This window comes from Fukomys damarensis, unplaced genomic scaffold (genome assembly GCF_012274545.1).
Source record: "Fukomys damarensis isolate Sample0158 unplaced genomic scaffold, DMR_v1.0_HiC HiC_scaffold_14, whole genome shotgun sequence".
NCBI classification, from domain to species: domain Eukaryota; kingdom Metazoa; phylum Chordata; class Mammalia; order Rodentia; family Bathyergidae; genus Fukomys; species Fukomys damarensis.
Window position 1 is genome coordinate 15,427,298 of NW_022900926.1, and position 22,380 is coordinate 15,449,677.

The 22,380-nt window shown below is 36.9% G+C and overlaps 1 protein-coding gene across 8 annotated transcripts in view; it reads right to left on the minus strand.

The window, feature by feature from the left end:
- The window catches only part of Utrn (utrophin), a 479,533-nt gene that overhangs the window by 50,940 nt on the left and 406,213 nt on the right, over positions 1-22,380 (minus strand). For all 8 annotated transcript variants that reach the window (XM_010626629.1, XM_010626631.2, XM_010626630.2 and 5 more), the window contains 4 exons: positions 20,682-20,743; positions 18,720-18,794; positions 9,921-10,122; positions 3,799-3,884 (listed from right to left, as the gene is read on the minus strand). In XM_010626629.1, coding sequence (XP_010624931.1) covers positions 3,799-3,884; positions 9,921-10,122; positions 18,720-18,794; positions 20,682-20,743 — 425 coding nt within the window. The remainder of the gene's footprint in view (positions 1-3,798; positions 3,885-9,920; positions 10,123-18,719; positions 18,795-20,681; positions 20,744-22,380) is intronic.

The following is a 22,380-nucleotide window of genomic DNA, read 5'->3' on the forward strand; positions in this document are numbered from 1 at the left end:
ATATCCTCCTAAAATAATGTATGCCAAAACACACAAACTGATCAATGCATACAAATTTCTCTTTTATATAGTGCAAGAAATGCACATGGGTTAATTTTATGATCTCAATAAGGGTTTCCCTTGGGAAGCAGAAGGAGCCAAAACAAAGCTTCCTTCCTGATTTATCAAAGTAATAAATATGCCTTATATAGCAAACCTTTACATTTTCATGATTTTCTTACCAACTTCTTGTGCTCACTCCCAAATTCAGTATTTGATTACATATATACTTTAGCATCTTTGAATGATTTCTGTGCTCAAATCAATTTGATATAGTGAACACTAAAACAACGAGATGCACTTTTCCTTTTTAGCGCCAGTCTTTCATTCCTTACTTACTATAAAATTAATTTTGTTTTACTTCACATAATGAAATACATTTTTCAGACTTACAAGACCTCAAAATTTGTGCATCTTTTCACTTTCTTCATCTTTTCTATTCATTAACAAAAACAAGAACACAGATCTGTTTTCCAACCTTTTTTAAGAAAAATAAAATTAAAATTTCTTTCCAATATTGGCTAATCTACCCACTATTGCTGTGTTTTAATTTTTAAATTATTACAGTATTCCTCAAAGTAAAATTAATGTACTAAGGTATGTTTCTTCTGGAAGGGAAGCACTTCAAATGAAATTTCTTGAATATAGAAATTTAAAGATTTTTCAAGTTCTAAAAATTCATATGGACTCTAAATCTAAATGTTCTTCAGGAGATACTTTCCCAGAATGTAAGAAAGGGAAGTAGTAACTATGGATTCTAAAAAATTATTTTCAAATAATGCCTAATAAATAAATATCAGATCAAAATGTATAATTATCTTTAGGGGAATGATTCTAGGTCTAACATTGTCAGTAGTGAATTTTTAAACAGCTGAACCACGCTCAGTGTTATTGACATGGCAATTATAGTGAAATATGGCTTTAATTATAAGCAGGCATAGGAAAAGCAAAATTCAATTAAGATAAATTTAATTTTTATTATCATTTTTTCACTTAGATTTGCTTAAAGCTGTATTGTTTCTTTTCGTTACTTAAAAATAAGTAACACAGCCCCAAAATATTATTCTAGGATGCTTAATTTAAACCTGTTTCTAGGAGGACACTTATTCAGTAAATTCAGAGCTGATACATATTTACAGTAGTCTTTACAGAGAAGCAGACATTTTGGGCAATAGCAGCCACACCCATCTTTCTCTTTTGAGGCACAGGGCTATGCCATCACGTCAGTATGGACGTAGACTACTCACAAAATGTAAAAGGTGCTTCTAAGCATTGTGACATACTTCTAAATTCTTTATAAAAGTTCCCAATTTTAACATTACAGTCAGATAATAATTAATAGTAGTGTCAGAATGTGGAATGGTGGGTCATGAGAAGAAAGTCACAATCTAAAATCCAAATCCCAATACGTGAGGACAGAAGAGATGTAAGTCGTCATTCAAAAGATGCTCTGCAAGTGTGCTTTTGGTGTGGCCAGGAAGCCACTCAGCTTGTAAGTAAGGGAAAGGCAAGTGGACTGTGGGAACCCAATGCAGAGACATTCTCAGGAAGGCTTGAGCAAGGGAAAAGTGAGATGGGGGAGACATTTCCATCCATCACAAACACTGGTTCCAATGGACACCAACTGAGCTCACAGGGCACCTCTACTATTGAGCTGGACGAGCACATGATCGTGAATGTTAATTCTAACAAACAATAATGAAGAAATGTACTTCTATCACTAGGGAAATCAAGTGCAATCAGATTTGCTAAGAACCTCAATGAAAAAGAAAAAGACAAAACCTCAGAACATTTCCAGCCTCCATATCCCAGCAAAGATTTAGATTAATGACGATAGCCCAAGAGATTTCTTATTTAATTAAATCTTAAAACGGCATACATCATGGATTAAATTAAATAGAAATTTTCATTGCAGGGGCTTTTGCTCCCCATGCCAAAATCTGAATGTTTGATGCTGAATTATAGAAAATGTAAGCTTTGAACTTATATTTGCATTTTCAGAGCATCTTCAGCACCAAGATGTAACTGTTTCTTCATAGAACTCTAATTCTGTTGGGAGCACATGAGAATCCCAAATCATAGATAATTTAAAAAAAAAACAAAAACAAAAAAACCTTTTTCTATTTTTGAAACATTGTACTTTCATTAACATGATTTTCTTCTCAATCATTACAGAAATAATCATTGTTTAGTTTTGGAAATTATAACTTCTCATGATTATGATGCTGAAGAAAGACTATGCTCTGGATAAAATGCCACAAATCAAAAGCTTTATATAAATCCCAGTACTCAGGAGGCTGAGGCAGGAGGATCGCTGTGAGTTCAAGACCAGCCTGGGGCTACATAGTGAGTTCCAGATCAGTCTCAACTACATCATGAGACCCTGTCTCAAACAAAACAAAACAAAACAAAATGCTTTATATAAAGGTTTCTCTGTACTGCTTACTAGGCTATCACTTCCTCAATCATCCTCACTTCCAGATCTTACAATTAGCTTTTCTTTTTACATACCTCTGTATCTCTTTTTACTGACATTCTCCTCAAACTATGATGAAAATCAAGCCATCTTCTAAACCTCAAATTCAAAATTAAATAACCTCCCTATTTTTAGGGATCCCAGAAAAGTTTTTAAAAATATATGTATTTGGGCTGGAGATTTAGCTCAGTGGTTCTGCTGCCTGCCTCTCAAGTGCAAGGACCTGAGTTCTATCCCTGGTACCCCCCCAAAAATTTGTTAAAAAAATATATGTATTTCCATAAGATATAAAATGTAAATATGATTATAGGGCCTGTCGTCAAATACTCTCATTTGCTGTTGTTATTGCTACGGTGTTCTGTTGGGTTTGGTTTTCGCTCTTTTGTCTGTTTTCTTGGTGATGTGCATAGAATCCAGGGCTTTGTGCTTACCTATCTATTGCTGCTTTATTACTGACCTCCACCTCCAGCCCCTGCTTTTGTTTCTGGACTCTCTCCATAACACCCCTGACTCTACCTTCCCGATGCATAGATGTATCTGCATAGAATACGCAAGGAAGGATCAAATCGCTCACACTTTATCGGAAAAATTAAACCTAATTACCTCTTGCTGTATTCAAAGGTTTGGAGTAACCTGCCCAATGATGCTCAGCCACTGAGTGCCAGAGATTGAGAGGTAAGTCTCTTGGATTCAGAGTGCTATGCCCTTTCCAATGTCAAGAGGTTTTTCATTAACTTTTACAGGGACATTGCTGATTTATTTGGTGACTATAAACATTTCACTTTTTTGCAGATGTATAATGGACTTATTTAGAAATAGTATTTTATCATGTCCATAACGGTTTCAACTTTTATTTTTCCAAGCACTGGAAATACATAGTTGAAAAAAGCTGAACTTTGGAGTGAGAAAAATCTAAGATCTAGTTCTACAACTTACTGGGCTCTGCAGCCTTGGACTAGATTTTTAACCTATTTCAGCATTACTGTTTTCAACTGTAAAATGGAAATCATTATGCCTACATTTTATGGAGATTGAAAAAATTGTATTTGATTTTCAGCCCATCAAGGCACCACACCTTGTGGTCATACAGTCAGCTTCTCATTTTACAAAAACTCAAACCTCTCTGCACTGTCAGCTTTTGTACAGCCTGGTACACTCGCAGTAAGGACTTAAAAGAACGGGAACCATTATTACTAGAAAATCATATAAAGTAAGTTTCTCAGTCAATTGTTACAACAAGTATTATTACTAAAAACACCTGAGATATGAAAAGTCTTACATACATCTGTATTTTTCTTCTAAGAGACCTTTAGAGAGGGACATCAATCCGATCTTCAGACTCTGCACTCTAATTTTTCCAGTCCGACCCCTGAAACGATCAGAATCTCAATGCGTTACATGCATTTAAAACTGTATGCAATATGCTACTTCTTCCCAAGTGTCTATTTTTTGAAAGTAAATCGTTAAAAAGTTGTCTTAAACATGTTTTCTATTCACTTTTTAAAATTAATATTAAACCTACATTAAAGCTTCATGATATATTCTAACAGTGATTTGATCAACTCTGGAGAAATAGATAACTGGATGTCACTTTATATACAACACAGAAACTAAGGAGAATGAATTAAAGCAAACTAAAAATAGTAACTATAAAGCTAAAAAGATTTCACTATGAATTAAAATTTGTTAATAACTATAAACACAAGAATCAAAATAAATGGCTAAAGGGCCAGGGACTCAGCTCAGTGGTGTCACTGCCTGCCTCATAAGTGCAAGGTCCTGAGTTTCATAAAAATAAATAAAAATAAAAATAATTAAATGGCTAAAGCAACCAAATTACACATGTAACAAGGCAGCAATAAAGGGCTATGCTACTGATATAACCAAAAACAAATGTCAGGAAACTGACTAGGAAATTAAATATATACTGAAGACTCTGACATTGATGAACACTTAAAAACTTCTCTTTGTTTACTTTGGCTTCTGTCAACACAGTCTTTATAAATTGCTGTGGCAATTTTAATAGTCAATGACCTTAAATAGATAGGTGTGATGTCAGCATTTGAGGAAGTGTCAAACTATATCTAAAAGCAGAATGAATGAATGAATGCTAAGAAACAGTTTCACTCTGTACCAACAAGACATTATTTACCTTCACTTATAAGTTAACTATAAGAACAATTTTTTGTCTGTAAAAATGGTAACTGGTCTTTATTCCAGTGCTTATCAAAAAATTAGTAAGTTGTCTACTAAATGTTGGCTACAGTATTAATTCCATAGATGAGAAAAAGAACCAAAAAATTAGTAAGATATGATCCTTGCAATGCAATAACACACTCCTGAAAATAGTCCTTATTGCTATCTTTATTATTTCAGATTTGAGATCAGTTTTTAGCTTAGGTTTTTGTTATTAATTTTTAAGTGTTCAATGTACAAGAAAGCATATTTATGACCCATAACCAAGTACCTACATGATATATAAATAAAATTTAGTAATTAATACTATTATAAAATATTTTTATCACATAACTGTAATTTTAAGTAGTGTTCCTGCCAAATAAAATTTAAATCTTTATCTTCCTAGTATTTTTACACAAATGATAATATTCTTCCACATAAATTATTCTCAACTTTTTGCATGCATTTCATGCCATATATAGTGTAGAATAAATTTAAAAAGTAAGCATGCTTGGAGATTGGTAAAATATCAAAATACTCCCTGAACAGCACAGGATTCAAAATTACATTACATCACATCCAAGCAACTTATTGAACCCTTACTATGTACATGCACAATATTCAAAATTGCCTTATGAGATAATACTTAAATATAGCAGAATTTCTATATAAAAATTATGATTCCCAGTTTGTCACAATTAAAACAATGCCAGTTTCAAATTAACCCTATACTGAGCCACTCTATAAACTGCATTTCTACTTAGTATTTTTTAGGAGTTCCCCAATTATGACATGAAATAGACAGGGTCTGTTTGTTTCCTTTAAAATCAGAAGTTTTCATTCTCTGACTACAAACAACAGACTTGAAGAAAATAACAAAAGTCTGTTGAATAGTCTGAGACGGGTACCTGAATGTGCCTAAGAACAAAGCAATCCCTTAAGGGAAAACGATACACATTAGAGCATGACCGCTAGTCCATCTTGACAACACAAGACAGAAACATCATCAGAAAGACAAGTGAACTTGTCAATCATCCCTTCATCCACCACGAACAGCTGAAAAGGTTTATGTGGTTCCAGCATTGCTTTATGTACTGTAGGGACCAAGAAAGAAACAGAAGACACAGTTCTTATGCAAGACAGGATCATTAACTAGTTGGGGAGATAAGACAAGAGAACAACTAGGAAAAAAAACCATAAAATCAACTTTTATGTATGGAAATGAAGAACCAAGTACAAGGTCATTGTGGCTGAGCAGTCATTAGGGATTAGTGTAGTCATCAGTTTCAAAACATTTGCTAGAAAAGACAGGTCTAAAATCAGACATGTAATGAATGACTGGCTTTCTCAACTCTAGGGCATGTGACAGGGAAAGCCTGAGCAAAGGACAGAGACAGGGAGGGAGCATCAGTCATACCACAATTAGACTAACATGAAGCCATAGGACTGAGCGTTCTGACGGCAAAAGTGATCAAGATGTGATACAAAAATGTACCAATTCCACAAGATGAATGTAATTATCCAGTACCACAAACACATACTAAGAAAAAGATATTTAGATGAGAGACAAGAGGGAGCCAATAAAATTTGGGAGTAAATGACATAGCCCAATATTTAAGCATTTTATTCCCCTGATAGTTTTCATAAGTAACTCCTAAAATTAGTTGAACTGAAAAAGTACCTTTAAAATTATATCCGTGTTGGAATACTGGCAAAAATGAGTTAACACTGCAACAAATGAGGCTAATATTCTCCACAGATTAAAAAAAATATATTTAAACCAAGTGTTCCAGACTATTCCTTTAAATCATGATTTAAATGCTTTTGATTCCCATTAAATCTAGAAGGAAGATTGGGAAATAAGACTTTCTAACCTCGGAAGATGAAGACTGAATAGGCTACAAATTTATAAATGAGATCAATTTTATCTTTGCAGCTTACAGAGACCATTTTACATAGTGTAGTTCATTTGCCCTTCACAATCACCTTTTGTGTGCTAAGCTGAGCAGATATTTTTATCTCAAATTTTCGGATGAGAAATCGAGACACTAAAGTTAAGTGGCTGCCAAGTCACACAGCAATGAGAACCAAAAATCTAAATTTTCGTCATCTGCAATTGATAAAAATGGATTCTTCTTTCAAAATTCTGAGTATTAGGACAAATTGGGAAAATATAAATATACACACACACACACACACTTCAAAGAAACAGTTTACTTAAAATAATTTTTTATAGATATGAGGAAAAAGGTAAGAAAAACCAAGTGATTATCAAAATATTAGAATATTAGGACCATAACTTTCATATATAATAAGTAGCAGGGAATAAATGGCCTCATCTCTCTACCACAGTTTTCAACTAGTGAAATACAGAGGTCCCTAAAGTCCTTCTCACCAGGGAATTTTATGGTGTACTGAGTTTGTATCATTTATTCTCTCAAGAGTCAGCTGCAGTTGACAATGCTTATCAAGGGTACTATACAAAACAAGTCAGTCAAAATGCAGGATTAATGCCTTGGATCTGGACTGCTGCTCACAGGTCTGTGTTCAAAGCTGATGCCATGCTAGCGGGAGGCATCTGCATCTTGGGTGTGTGCCCTTGCAGGAGAACGTGGAACCTGCTCTCTGCTTTCTCTCTTCCACTTCCTGGCTGTTGGGTAAATGGTTTTGCCCTGCCACCATGATGCGCCAGCTTCACCCAGCGCAACGGGGTCAATGGATCATGGGCTGAAACCTCCACAGCTGTGAGTTAAAATGAACCTTTTCTCGGGATAAGTTTGGTTATTTTAGGTACTTGTTATCATGACAGAAAGCTGAGTGCATAACTAATGTAGGAATGTTAGAGTAACTGAGGAAGTGATTATCTCTAAGGTTCATAGATATCACAAGGGTCTCCAATGCCCTGGCACACTGGAAGGAAAATATCACAGACTGCATCAGATTCTCAAAGAATCTATGGGTGGCAAAGAAAGCCTCAGTAACTATTGTTTAGGTAAATGAGGAAGTCATAGTAGAGAAACTTAAGCAATCAACTCTGGACAGCTGTGTTACCACTGTAAGAGTAACTATGCTTTTTCCTTAAGTTATTTCATGATAGTTCTCTCCAAGACAGAAAGCTAGACTGACTGGGCCCCATTCTGACTCATCAGGGTCTCTGTTGTATTTTTTTATTTTTTGCATAAAAGGAAGATAAGTCCAAAAGGCTTTCTTTCCCTTTAAAATGGGAAATGAAAAATTTTCAAGATACTGTGTTTCTAAATAAAAACAGGTACTTTAGTGTGGCATTTACATGTGCTCATATCTGATGGTGGGAAGTGGAACTGTGCCAACATTAACCCACTAGAATATGAATTACAACATTTCACACATTGGTTCCTTCTCGACTAAGTGCCACTATTTCCTTGGGCTGTCCAGTGACAACTGCGTATGTTTGAGCTGAACTGCGTTCCTCTAAAATCCCTATGTTGAAATCTTAACTCCTCGTACGGCAGAAGGTGACCGTATCAGGAGACTGGGTCTATAAAATATAATTAAGTTAGAATGAAGTCAGTAAGGTGGGCTCTAGTCCAAAATGACTAGCACCCTTAAAGGAAGAGGAAAAGAACAAAGAGACAACACAGAAGAAAGACCACGCGTACACCTGAAGGAAAGACAGCCAAGAAGAGATGCCCCAGAAAGAAAAGCAATGGTGTTTATGCCTTGATCTCAGACTTTACCCTACAGCAGGGAAGATACACACAATGTCATTTGTTGTTTTTCAATGTCATTTAAGCCACTTAGTTGTAGCAGCCCTAGAAAACTAGCACAATGTGTCAGAGCCACAAAGGATGCTGAGGGAAAGTATTTCAATTTCTTTTCCAGTTCTTCCATAAAATATGGCTAAAGAGGCATATGTCTCTTATACACTATAGAGTTGAATAAAGTTCCTATTCTATGAATTTAGCAGTAAGCATTTGCATTTAAAATGCTAACTGATTACCTATTTAGATGAATTTACTACAGAAAATGTCTCTTTTGAGGTTTCAACAAAGAGAGGAAATTAATGATGGGTCAATGCTAATAGTAATATTTTATCCTAGAAACAAATCTGCACATTAAAATGAAATGCATGAAAACATATCCAACAGAGATGTAGCAAATCCCGTATTCATTACAGAAACAAAGATTCATGCTTCAGTGAATTCTTAAGTGCCCTCTAATACACAATGGCTATTTTATTATTTTTTAAAAGATTTCATAATATTTGTAAACATTGTAAGAGAAAAGATTTTTCTAATGCCAAAGTATAATTTTGGATAAAACATCTCTAAAGCTCTCGTCATTTATTTCTTACATGGAATCTGTCAGCTGCTAAACAGGTATGTATTCGTGTACTACCATCTATCTTACTCCTCTTTAAAGCAAAAGCTGATATATACAAATTTTCATATGCTGCAGCTAGTTAAAAGGAAGTAAGTTTTAGACTCTGTGAGAAAACAGTTCTAATTTTATTTCATTTTTGCATACTTGAAAACTCCACTAGAAGAATAATTCCTAATGTTTCAAAAATGTCAGCCCACAGCAACTCTTCCTTAGAACTGATTAGTTCACAAATAGATTGTCATAATCATAAAGGCCAAATTAATGGCAGATGAGTTATGCTGGAAGTTGAGAGTGCTCTTTATGTAACAGTGAACACCTAATTAAATTACAAATATGAGAATGTCCTGTAGCATGCATTATTTAAAATACCATAGGAACACATTAACCATCACGGCAATAAATATAGTTAATATCTAAAGACAAATTAAATCCCATTCAGTGACATTCAAATAGAGCTTATTCTGTTACACAAAGATTGAAGAGCACAAGATTATGAGCCAATAAATTATTTTAACTCGTAAGGATAAACAAAACTTTTCTTTTTGAAAAACAGAAATAGTGTAAGACATCAAGGAATAAGGGGAAGAAAGTAAGACCACTGTATTTGTTTTCTCTAGCTTCTTAATGAAAAACACTATAAAGCTTTTGTAAATTGAAGTGAATTCTTAAAATAATTGATGCATATCCTTTTTTCTTCTGTTGTTGTGAAGAGTTCATATGGTTTGGAAAGTCACTTATTTTCAACAATTCAGCACGCCCACTGGGAAAAGCATATTGTAAACAATTCACTTCAAAAAGCTAAGCATTTTCTATTACTAACATATTTTTTGATGATTGTAAATCAATGGGAAAAATGCAAACTTACGTGTCATACACATTGAGCAGCCAGTTGAGACACATGTCCACACAGAGTGGGACGTTGACCAGGTCCCTGTGCATTTGCTCCAGCCCATCATAAGTGGTTGTCAGACAGTTGATCACATCTGGGACACTTAGCAGCTGGTCATTTTGGTTCAGCTTGTGCTGTTTGAAAACTTCATTTGTTGTATTCAACTCTAAGAGATCCACTAATCAGGTGACAAAAAGGATTATGAACAGTCAGTGAACTGCACAGCAACAGATACAAAGCATTTCTAGTCTCAAGAGCTTGGCTTGATTTCCCAAATTAAAAGAAAAAAATAATCCTTTTCAATTAATTTCAATGTTTAAAGAAATAAATATCATTTCCATTCCTTGATTTCTAACTCTTTACCCACATTTCCATGCATGTGAATTTGAACTGTAGCTTTCAGTCTTTCCCTGTTTTCTCTCTCTGGCTTTTTCCTGTTTAGACTGTCTAGCTTTTAAGTATAGAAAGACAAAAATCTCTAACTCTATTCCACATGGTAGAATATCTCAAATATGACAATGCTCTCATCTTAGCTCCCAAAGATAGCCCAAGAACTACTTCTCCTTCATTCTTTTTTTGTTTTCCTTAATTTTAAAAATTTCCGTTCTCCATATACTTTTAACTGATACATAAACAACATGAAAACGTATATATGAATGCATGTGGGGTACCATGTGATTTTTTTTTTGTACTGGGGATAAAACTTGGGTCCTCGTGCTTACAAGGCAGGTGGCAGAACCACTGAGCTAAATCCCCAGCCCCCATGTGATATTTTGATACAGTATAAAATGCATAACGTTTGAGTCAGGTTAAATATTGTCCATTTGCTTATTGATCATCTCTTTACAGTCTTCCCTTGTAGCTTTTTGAAATGTGCAATGCGATACTGTTTTCTATAGTTACCCTACTATACAAGAGCACACTGGAACTTCTTGCTCCTAAGTAACATAACTTACTACCCCTTACCAACCAACCATACTTCGTATTCCTGCCAAAGCAATCATCTATAAACAGAGCTTTGTAACATGGACATAATGACATGCAACGTTCACTGAGAGATGCTCAGCTAAAAACAGGTTCAATAGTAAACTAATGCTTCTCCACTGCCACCTAAATCAATCTGATCAATAAGGCTGTCACAATCGGGCCCACATCTGCTTTGCTTCTCATGACACTGGCATACATGTAGCTTCTCATACACACAGCCCCTCATGACACACAGCTAGTGAGGATGCCTGGAGATTCACAGGACACTGGTCTTCACTTATTTATCCACTCCAATCCTTTCCTCTTCATGTGTAAAACACCGAAAGTGAGCTCTGCACTGCTAGAGTATGTAGGGTGTGCACAGAGCCCATTCTCAAAGACATCCTGATAACTCTACTAAAAGGAAGAGTAAAAGTATCCTGAGAGAAAAAAGCACAACTCTCTCTGAGAACTGATATGGGATGAATATCCCTTGTTGGAGGTGCTTAGCACCAGATACATTTTAGGTTTGGAAATTTTTTTCTACTTTGGAATATTTGCATATATGTAATGTGAGCTCATCTAAATATAAAGTTCTTTATGTTTCACTTATACCTTGGAGCCTGAAGGTAATTTTTATACACTAATTTTAGGGTATGTATATTTGGACTGTGATGCATCACAAAAGGTCAGCAGTGGAATTTTCTACTTGTGCTGTCATGTCGATGCTTAGAAAGTCTCAGGTTTGTGGGCATTTAGATTTTAAATTTTTGAATTAGGGATGCTCAGTTGGGAAATGACTGGAAAAGTCCCCCCAAGGAGACAGCATTTGAAGTGAAAGCACTGAAAACAAGATAAAATACAAGGGATGCATGGGAACCAGCTTGAGAAGAGAAAAAAATCTAAGCAAGTCCAGCAGCAGTATAGAGCACAAGTGTGTACATGTGTGGTTACACAGGTCTAAGTGTATACAGTGGGGTTACACAGGACAGATACACGGGGCTCCCAGGTGAGGCTCACACTGTCTCAGGGAGACACACAAGGCCACAAAGAGATTACACACACACAAAGACAAAATCTTTTGTTGTTTGTTTTTAAAAATCAAATCTGAGTTGTTCATTAGCCAACTGAAAGCAAGGAAATGAAGTGGGTTAACAAATTACAATGTATCTATACATTTATTGAGTGTGGAACTAACCCTTCCAAATCTATACATAACAGCCACAAAAAGTTACAGAAGCCACACTAATTTAAGGAAAATTATTCTCAATCTCCATACCTCACATTTTACCATTTAAAAAATACATCAGTGCAGTTGAGAATATATAACTACCTCTTGGGCTGATGCAAAAACCATTCCCTCAAAAATTATGACATATTTTGACAGTTATCTCAACTGAACAAACAGCTCCTTTGAGTTTACTTTTTTCCTATCAACCAAATAACCACTAATTTTGAATTTTTAAGGACATTTATAAAATGTGTCCCTGCTAGCTGCTTAAAGAGCATAGAATTATTAATTTTCCAAGTTATTGACAATAGAAAAGAGCTGTTATAAAATTATAAAGATTAAAATGAAACAGCTCAAAAGGAAGAAATTTTTTCAAAGAAAAGACAGAAATTTGAACATATAACAAGCAAGTCTGGATAACAGGGCAATTAATTTCCTTCAGATGTCAAATATATTATTGGTAAACTAAAGCCGGTAATAAAAATAACTTATACAAGCTTCACAGGAGTAAGAGACAATGACAGAAGCTAAGAGCCATCTGCAATTTTCATTGTCATCTTTACCCAATTTCTTGGTACTGTACATTGTTTTCAATTATAAAGTTCTGGATAGCAGAAGGAAAACTTATCTTCCACTGTGCCCAACAGAGGCAAGTATTTAATCAAGGACAGTACAGTTCTGCCTAATTTACCTATTTTAATTTAGTGCATGGTGAAAGATAAGGTCATTCGAGAGATGCAGATGAAAACAACACTGAGATTCCACCTCACCCCACAAAGAATGGCTGCTAGCAAGAAATCACACAATAACAAATGTTGGCGGGGTTGTGGGGAAAAAGGAGCCCTTCTCCATGGTTAGTGGGAGTGCAGGCTGGTTCAACCACTGTGGAAATCAATATGGAGATACCTCAAAGAGCTGGGACTAGAGGTTCCATTTCATCCAGCCATCCCTCTGCTGGGTATCTTTACAAAAGAATTAAAAGAATCATATCACAGTGATATATGCGCACCTATGTTTATAGCCGCACAGTTTGTAATAGCTAAAACTTGGAAACAGCCCATTTGCCCACCAGATGGAAATTAGATAAAGAAGACGTGTTTTTCTATAAAGTGGAATACTACTCAGCCATAAAGAATGAGAAATTAGATTCATTCATAGGAAAATGGATACATTTTGAGGATATACTCCTAAGTGAAGTAATTAAGTCACACATATAAATACCAAATAGTTTCTCTGGTGTGAAAAACTATAATAGTACACAAGATCCTAATGAGATAAGTAACAATGTGAAATAGGAAAAAAAAAGGGCTAAAGGTGTAGGGAAAGTGGGAAGGGTAGGGGAAAGGAAAGGGAATAATGGAAAAGAAAAAAAAATATGAGAAAATGAAAAAATGGAAAAGAAGTGTTTGTAAACAGGGAGGGGAGGAGGGAGTGAAGGAAGGGCAGGGAAAAGGGGAAAAAATGAGAATCAAGACCTGTCATGTAAAGGTACAAGATCCCAATACTGAATGTAACTGTACTGTATACCTAAAATGTACCAATAAACTCAATAAAAAGAAAGAAAGGACAGTAGCTACAAAACTGCAATACCCCACAGATACAGAGAAATATATTCAAATACTGCCAAAATACTCTAAGTTTTCTGAATTCCAGTGTTAATTACGCCAGCATCACAGTTCTGCTATTGGATCCCTGTGTGGCATAAAGTGACACAGCCCAAATTCCAAAAAGACCTTTGCCTGGATCAGACTGTCCTTTACTTCTTTTAGGAAAGTCTCCCATGTACACTCTGTAACTGCGAAAGTAATTTGCCACATCCCACAGACTATCACGCCTTAAATTTTCAGTGATTTATTCTGACACTGTCTCAGTGCCTAAACCAAGCATGCATCTTCCTGACATGTCACATTCAGGTACCTGGAAAGAACTGACTGCATTTAAATCACAGAAAATTATGATTTTTCTCTTTTCAAAGGGAGGCAAATGACAGCTCAGTCATGCAGTAAATGAAACAAACAGAAGACTCATTTTCTAAGCAACATTCAGGCTTTTTCTTAATCCCACATATGAGGCACTGGGGATCAGATAGAAATGCATCGTCATCCTCCTGTCCTGCTAAAAAGGAACACTCTACCACCTGACCTTGGACTCAGCACAGTTCCTCCTTCGCCTATCCCCAGTGCACCAAAACATAGGCTGTGCTCAAGGTTTCATACTTGACCTTGTGCTCATTATGCCTGACGCCCTTCCTCACACCATGACTTCCATCATGACTTCTCCCTGAATGAGCCCAGATTCCATTTTCTCCTTTTCTCATGCCTGAATAGCGGTTCACATTCCTGTCCCTCATTTCCCTAGAGAAGGATCATTTTCTTTTAGAAATCTCCCCCTTATTATGTCCAACAAAAAGTTCTTCCTTCCTTTTATCTGGTCTGCAAATCTTTAGATTTCCTTTTTCTCCCCTACCATCACCAGCCAGCTCAGCTCCAATTAATCTTTCATCTGAAGCATCTACTCATCCTCTGTTCTTTCCCTCCAGCCTGTCTTAGTTATTCTCAAAAGTGTATATCCTTCTCTTGGCCTTGTACCACATCACACAAAACAGGAAGTGGTTCTATATCTACCCATTCTATAAAGAAAAAATCCAAGCATTAAATACAACACTATGAGAGCTTTGGGAATAAACTAAAGAAACCAGAAGAGATCTTAGGACAGACATGACCTTCAAATTGACCAAAGCCAAATTCAAGGAAATTTCTGGATATTGGAAAAATAGCTGAGCCACTCCATTCAGACCCCATCACTTGATGTTTTTGTGACTAACAGCTCAATTTCTGTGTAACTTTATGTACTATAACTCTAGGAAACTGGCCTTCATTGTGAAGGGACAGGCTTCCCTTTGTTTCTCTGCTGTTACCTAGCACAAAAAGTTCTTAAAGAATATATATATATAACATACATATAAGGATATACAGATACACAAATATAAAAAATCTTCTTAATCCATCACACTGTGTCTTATCTACTTTTTTTTCTCATTACTGAGACAAAATACCCACACTCAAAGCGGAGGAAAGCCTTATTTTGGCTCACAATTTGTAAAAGTTTCAGTTCATAGTTGGCTGGCTCCAAGGCAGGGGATCATGGCAGAGGAGAAATAGTTCATGGCAGGGAGAAGGCAGCAAAAGCAGCAAGCAGTAAGTAACAAGTGATGACTCTTTTTCTGTCCCTTATTTACTATCCAGGCTATCCACCCTTAGGGTGGCTAGCACTGACACCCAGGGTGGGGTAGCCTTAATCCTAGCACGGCACCTTGAATTGATACAGGATCACATCCTTGATCCCAGCATCACACACCCTAGATCCAGACACCTCCAAAGAGCCCCACTTATGACTGCACGAGGCTTTGGGGAACATTTAAATGCAAACTATAAAACACAGCTAAAGAAAAAGGATGTTATTCACATCGTAGAAGACCCCTCCTGAACTAGGCTTCTTTACAATCACAGCTATAACTTCGAACCTTTGTATTTCACTTTCAGTTCTTCAAAGTATATACATGTCCTTAAACAGTGCAACATTTGGGTCTGTATGTTTTTATGCATGAATGGATACAAAGTACTAATTTATTCTACCATTTGATTTTCTTTCTTCAACTTTATGGTTCTAATGTTCACCACAGTACACTGATCGCTAGTTCATTTATCTTGCTGGTTGTGTCACAGCACACTTAGGAATATTTCAAAATTCAAACAAATTTAACTATTTAAAAGTGCTACTATAAATCCTACTCATGTTTTCTGGTGCATTCCTATATAATCTTCAAACTCAAATCATTTTCTCAGTATCTCCTAAGTTATATGAGGTCCTAAATTGGAGAAAGAGATTCATCCTTCTTATAATTCACTTTGGGGAGATAGACAATAAAAAATTACATAGAGGAGTTCTAAAAATTCTGATGCTGACACTGTGCTTAGTACCTAAGCCAAGCATGATGTCAAGTGCCAGGTTAGGGAAGTAGGAATCTGATAAGATGGAGAATCAGGAGTGATCTACCCTGGAAGGAGAAGCCACAGAAAATCTCATTAAAACTGATGGCAGCCAATGACCCGAAGGTAACACACACAGCAGCCACCACAGGAACACACGCACAGTGAGTGAGAAGCAGTGCTTTCCATGCAAGAAGAAACAAACACAATATTGGAAGGTCATCAACTAGAACTGTGAGTGCCCAGAGCACAGCCAGGTAAAAAAGGAAGCAGAGAGATGGGCTAGGCAGGTCCTCTCCATTTCAAGGGCAACAGGAATCTGCTGAAAGCAGGAGTGTGTGTCCACATGCAGCATTCTCTCCCTGAATGTGAGTCCCTTGTGTATGGGAACTGAGGCTCTGTGCCTTGTTTTTTCTTCTGCATCATCTTGGGAGCCAAACTAACAAACACATGGTAATGGAGCAGTGATAGTGCACTCTCTCCTCAGGCAGTCAGCTGAGGTTTTTCACTGAGAGCTGACCTCAAGCCCAAGCACTTCTTGGGGAGACAGGGCACTCCCTGGGCACACAAGCCAAGTATATGCCACTCAGGGGAGAAGCCATCATTATAGGCAATTGTAAAGTACTAGAAAAGTTGGAGGCAGGTAGGAGCTTGTAAATGTTTCCAAAGAAGGTACATTTTTAATGCTGTTTCAGAGGAATAAAGGGTTACAGACAGCTAGGGAGAGAGGATCAGGGCATTGCAAGTAAACAGAGACGCTGGGAGAGGAAGCAGTGGATTAATCATAAACAGGCGACTTGACAAGTGGCAGACAGGCCCCAGGCTACAGCACAGAGGGGACCAGAGGACAGAGGGTGTGGGGCTATCCTCTCGAATATCCAAAATCCCACACAACCCAGCACTTTAAAGTTGGGCATCACCAAATGTCCTTAGGTAAGAAGTTGAAGGAGTCTCCCTTTGGTTCTTCTCAAATCTGAGAGTAAGGGGAAGAAAAGAGCCCTGCGTGAGTTCATTTCTCCACCCAGAAGTATTCCTGGAAACAGTGACTGTGCTCACAATACTGCGTCAGCAGAGCTCTTGTGGATGAGACAGTTGTCCTCATGCTATAGAAAGCCTTTCCAGGCCCGTCAGCTGGATACTGGACATGCAGCTGACTCTTTCCAAACTGCTGTCACCATGGACCGGCTGGGTAGTCTGAACACCCGTTTTTTTGTATGTTTGTAATATATTCCCTATTTTTTCCCTGCTCCATGTACCCCTCACCAGCCACAGTGTGCTGGCTTCCATTTCTTGCACTGATCATTCTGCAACACATACAGCCACTACGGCAGGCCACTAATTATCTTCAGGACTCTGTGGCCAAGGACACCTCATTCTCCCTTTCATTGTTTTATCTGCCAGTGTTTTTCAGCCCTTTAGACCTCTCTTCCACACAGAGGTTAAGTGCTTTTTAAATTATTATTGAAAGCTCTGCGTTGCTGTTTTCTCTAGATGATTACATGTATCTCTTTGCTCAACTTTCCGCACATTGGCAGTTTAAAACTGACAGCCGGGCTGGGGGTTTAGCTCAGTGGTTCTGCTACCTGCCTCCCAAGCACAAGGACCTAAGTTTGATCCCTGGTACCAACAAACAAACAAACAAACAAATAAAGTTGACAGCCAATTTCTATTGACTTATAAGGGGCAAAATTTTCAACCCTTAAATATCATTTTTCTAAGGGTAATTTTCAAAGCTTCACTATATAATATAATATAATTTTCAAGGCTTCACTGCCTCGATATACAATAACTTTTAATGAAATGTAGCAAGAATACTTAGGGCTTTTTAAATTACCCTATCTTAAAAGTATAGGCAAATGCCGTTTTCCTTATTAAATATTTGACAAGGCCTATCTGTTCTTTAAGTAAACAATTAATACTACAAGCACAAACAGAATATAGAGCGTAAAGCTCTACTATAAACATTCATATTTCTACTATAAACATTCATATTTTTACTTACTTTTATGTTATTAACAGGAAGAAATAATGCTTTGGCAAAATGACTATCACAGAATACCACTCTGAACACACACTCTACAGAAAAAGACTAAATGTCTCAAGACATATTTAAAAGAAAACAGAAGTTTTTCTCTAATTTGCTAAGCTGCCTGCTCACGTTATGAATTAGAAATGTGATTATTTAATGGTTCTCTACTGTACGATTTAACTGAGGCAAAATGTTTGGAACCCTGTACCTGTAAATGGATACAAGGATGAAGAAGGCGATGGTCTACTACTTGGATTCCTTGATTTAATCTTTTCAAATTAGGTGACAGCATAATGTTTAAAAAGGTTTTCTATGTTACTCCCGTGTTTTGGTTAACTTTATTCTCTAACTGAGAGTGGCATCTGTTCATTTGTTTCACTACTGCATTCTGATGGGCCAAACAATGAAGCATTTATAGAACCACGGCCAACTCCTTGTGAGGAGTACACTGAAAATCAGGTTAACTTCACAAATGTTTCACTCTCTTCATGTAGCTTTGTCTTTAAAAAGAAAAAGGCATTCCAAACAACAGAGTGATTAACTTGGGTAGAATAACTCACAGCACAGTGCTTTTTGTAGTCTTCGGATTTTGATTGCTGTGCGGTAGGCAGAGAAACGTACATTATTCAGGTCAGCTGAAATGGAAAAAGGAATAATTTAAACAGCATGCTTATTATTTAACTCACATTGAATGCCAAGAATGTATTTGCTTACTTTAGATGATGGAAAAATACCATGTCTGTCCTCAATAAAAAGCTTTCTCCTAATTTCACTACATATATTTTTGCAAATAATTAAATGACTGTTAGCACCATGTTGCGATACATTTCAAAGCAGTTCTGTGTAGAAAATCCTAAGAAAGCCTTTTCAAATAGATGACAAGGCTCAAAACCCAAAGTATGATGCTCTGGTATGCTGAGTTCTTTGAATTGCAAGACACTGGAAGGGGAAGGGATTTAAAGCAAGGTCTTTCTTACTTTCTTCTGTCCTCTTGTCTCTTACTCCACTTTCCCCCCCAAAGCAAGTCAAAGCAACCAGAAATCCTCTTTTTCAAAGCAACTCACAGAAACTGGAACTGCTCCTCTCCAAAGCCAGCCATAAAATCTAGAAAGGGCACCCTCTGACCTTCCCCTGTCCCTCAGAGGCCTTCATGTGACAGACATCCTGAATGCCACACAGAGAAGCTAAGCAGCATCTGGATAGAACGACCTGCTCAGCTTCCCCTCCAGTCTAATACCATCAGGTAAGACCCCTTTTGTCCAAACACACTTTGATATGGCTATGGATTCTTCATGGAGCTTGTACGTGGGTCTTTATTTCTCAAGACTCCCATGTTCCATGAAACATTGATTAAGTTCCTTGTGCTATTCTCTAGTTATCCTATCTTGTGTTGTCGGACAATTAATTGTGACCCTTATGATGGACGAGGAACACAATCACACTTTTTGCCCCTATATAAGAAAAAGACGAGGAAAAGAAGACACTACTACTACTATGGCCAAATCGATTTCTTCTCTATTGCTGTCCTCCTCCAGGGGCATTTTCCCCAAGAACAATTAGTTTTCTGTCAACCAAGCTGCTCATTGCACTGCTCATGAAGATGGTCTCATGCTGGGCTCCCTTCACCCTGATCTGTTTGCTTCTTCTTCTTCCCTGTGCTAGACCTGGTTAAGACGATCAGTATCACAACCTTGAAAACAATGCATATTGTGATTTCTTTCTCTGGGAGTATCAGAGACACTAGAGTCAGAAGAAAACTTTCAATTTTCCACCTCACTTTATGAACTACAGAAAGCACTGTCTTTTCTTGTTTGCCTTCCATAGCTCCTCCTCTTACCCAAATAAAAGGTCATGCAGAAGAAAGTTCAAGGTTTAAAACATTTTTTTTAAAAAAAAGTGTATGCCTCTTGCTGAAATGGGATTGGGAGGCTTGAGTGCTGCTTCTCCCCCCCTAGTTACCTGGAAAAACTAAAAAAAAAAAGAAAAGAAACCACTGGATCAACTTGTTAGAAGCAGGCCAAGCAATCAGTCTAACGCAACAGACTACTAGAAATTTAAAGAAGAGTAGGGCCCTCACCTAAGAGGGCTTTGTTGCATTTTTATATTGAAATGAATTTAGCTTTTCGTGACCTAAGCAAAATGAAATTAGGTTAGCTAAACTGACTTACAAAAACCCTAAAAAAAAGTGAAAAAAAAAAAAAAAGCTAAAAACGAGACAGTGGATTAAAGTTCACAGCTACTACATATATTTTTTAAAGCTGAAATGTAAGATGACAATATGAGAGAGGCAGACCTACAGTCCTGCTACTCTTGGTAGAATAACCACTCTGGCTTCCACTCCTCCAAACGACGCACCCGCATAAGAAGACAGGCAATACCTGTTTGCAGTGTTGCCCTTGGAGGGTCAATGCTGTTCAGGGTCCAACGCCATGTTAGAAAAGCTGGTGACTAGTTTTCTTTCAAGAATGTACAGCTTTCAGTTGTTTAGTTAATCTGTTCCTATTCAATACAACAACACTCACCGAGGGATTGAAAGAGTTCAGTCATTTTGGGATGATCCCAGCAGGTTGTCTGTGTTTGATGACTGAAAAAAAGGGTAAAGATTAAAAAGCAAACAAAAGACCACCAAATCTAGGCCACAGAGAAAATGCTCAATTGGAATTCTTTTTTTTCAAAGATTTAAAGGTACAAACAAAATCGTCACCATCATGATTACTCAAGACCCAGTGACTAATTAGTATTTAATATTGAAAACACCAACAATGCATTTTATTTGACCACACATATTGTGACAGGACAGATGAAAACTTCTGCTTTAGCTGTTATCAAAAAGAATCAAAACGAAATATTAAAATCTAGCTATAAAGAGTGATTGGGGTGCCGGGGTTGATGCTGTCAAGACAACAGAGGCATCAGAATAAATCCACTTCCGAAAAGTGGATGTGGATTCTCACTCAGAACAAATCCCCAGACTGCAGAAGTGCTGTGAAGACTGTCTATCATCTAGCAATCCTAACTGAATTTTCAGGAATAAAGGAACGAAGAGTGTAAGTCTGAACAGTGTTACTGTTCCCCTCCATTCTGACCCCGGCTCACCCCTCCCTCAGTGCGGATTTGCTCTCCTTCCTCTTCCTGCGTATCCAGAGCCTCGCGCCTTGCAGGTAGGTGTCTCTCTCTTGAACATTTTGATTCTACCCTCTTCTTCTCAGCTTCCTTTGGGAACCAGGATTATCATGTGTATAAGTTTTGAACTACTTTTTTTTTTTACGATCCTTATTCCTCGCTTTCAAAGCAAATTTGTATTACTTTCTCTTTTTCTGAAAATTTCAGAACTAATACATATATTAGGTGGAAGTCCTTGAGGAATAAGATGAGGGTAAAACAGATCAATGAAGTGCTTAAAAATGTGTGTGTATGTGTTTGTATTAAGTAACTCAAAACTCTGATGGGTTAGTGGCCTTATTTTTAAAAATAGTTTACTGTCCCTTAACTAGGTCAGAATAGGGTAATAACATTTAATAGTACTCAAAAGGCTTCACAGGCAACACTAAGTTCTCACAGAATTGTTTAGTAAGCTTTGTGAAACAGCACACTATACAAGAGAGATGATATTAAAATATTCATAGAACAACTTTAGAAGAAATACAGAAACATTTAGAAGAAATATGTAATATATCAAAAAGTGAGACCTGTCCCTGGGAAAAGAACATAATCACTGTTATCTATCTATCTATCTATCAGATAACAAAATCCACAAATAATTCATAACTTCACTTTGATAAATATATAAAGTGTGTATTTGAAATTGAGTGTGTAAAATGTCTGGCAATTCCAAAACTCAAGCAAAATCATATACAATAATTCTACAATGGGAAGCTGGAAAAACCATCTCACTCCCCCTCCTCTGGTTCTTGCCACTGAGGCAGCAGTGCGAGGATTTGCACTTGACCTGAACACCAGCAAAACCATCCTCCCTTTCCCTATCTGCACTGCTCCAAGGAACATGGGTAAGGTACTCAGCTGCCTGCCCTAAATTCTTCCTATTCATAATGTGGCCAAGAACTTGGTAGAAATGCCGAATCACAGAAAGAATATTCTCCCTAATACCATTAAGAATTAAAGAACAATTTGCTGAAAATACAGCATAATTCTAGTACATCATGGGCCCCTGGTTTTAGCCTACAAAGACTCAGTTGATCTCTTATCTTTTCTTTTTTGGTA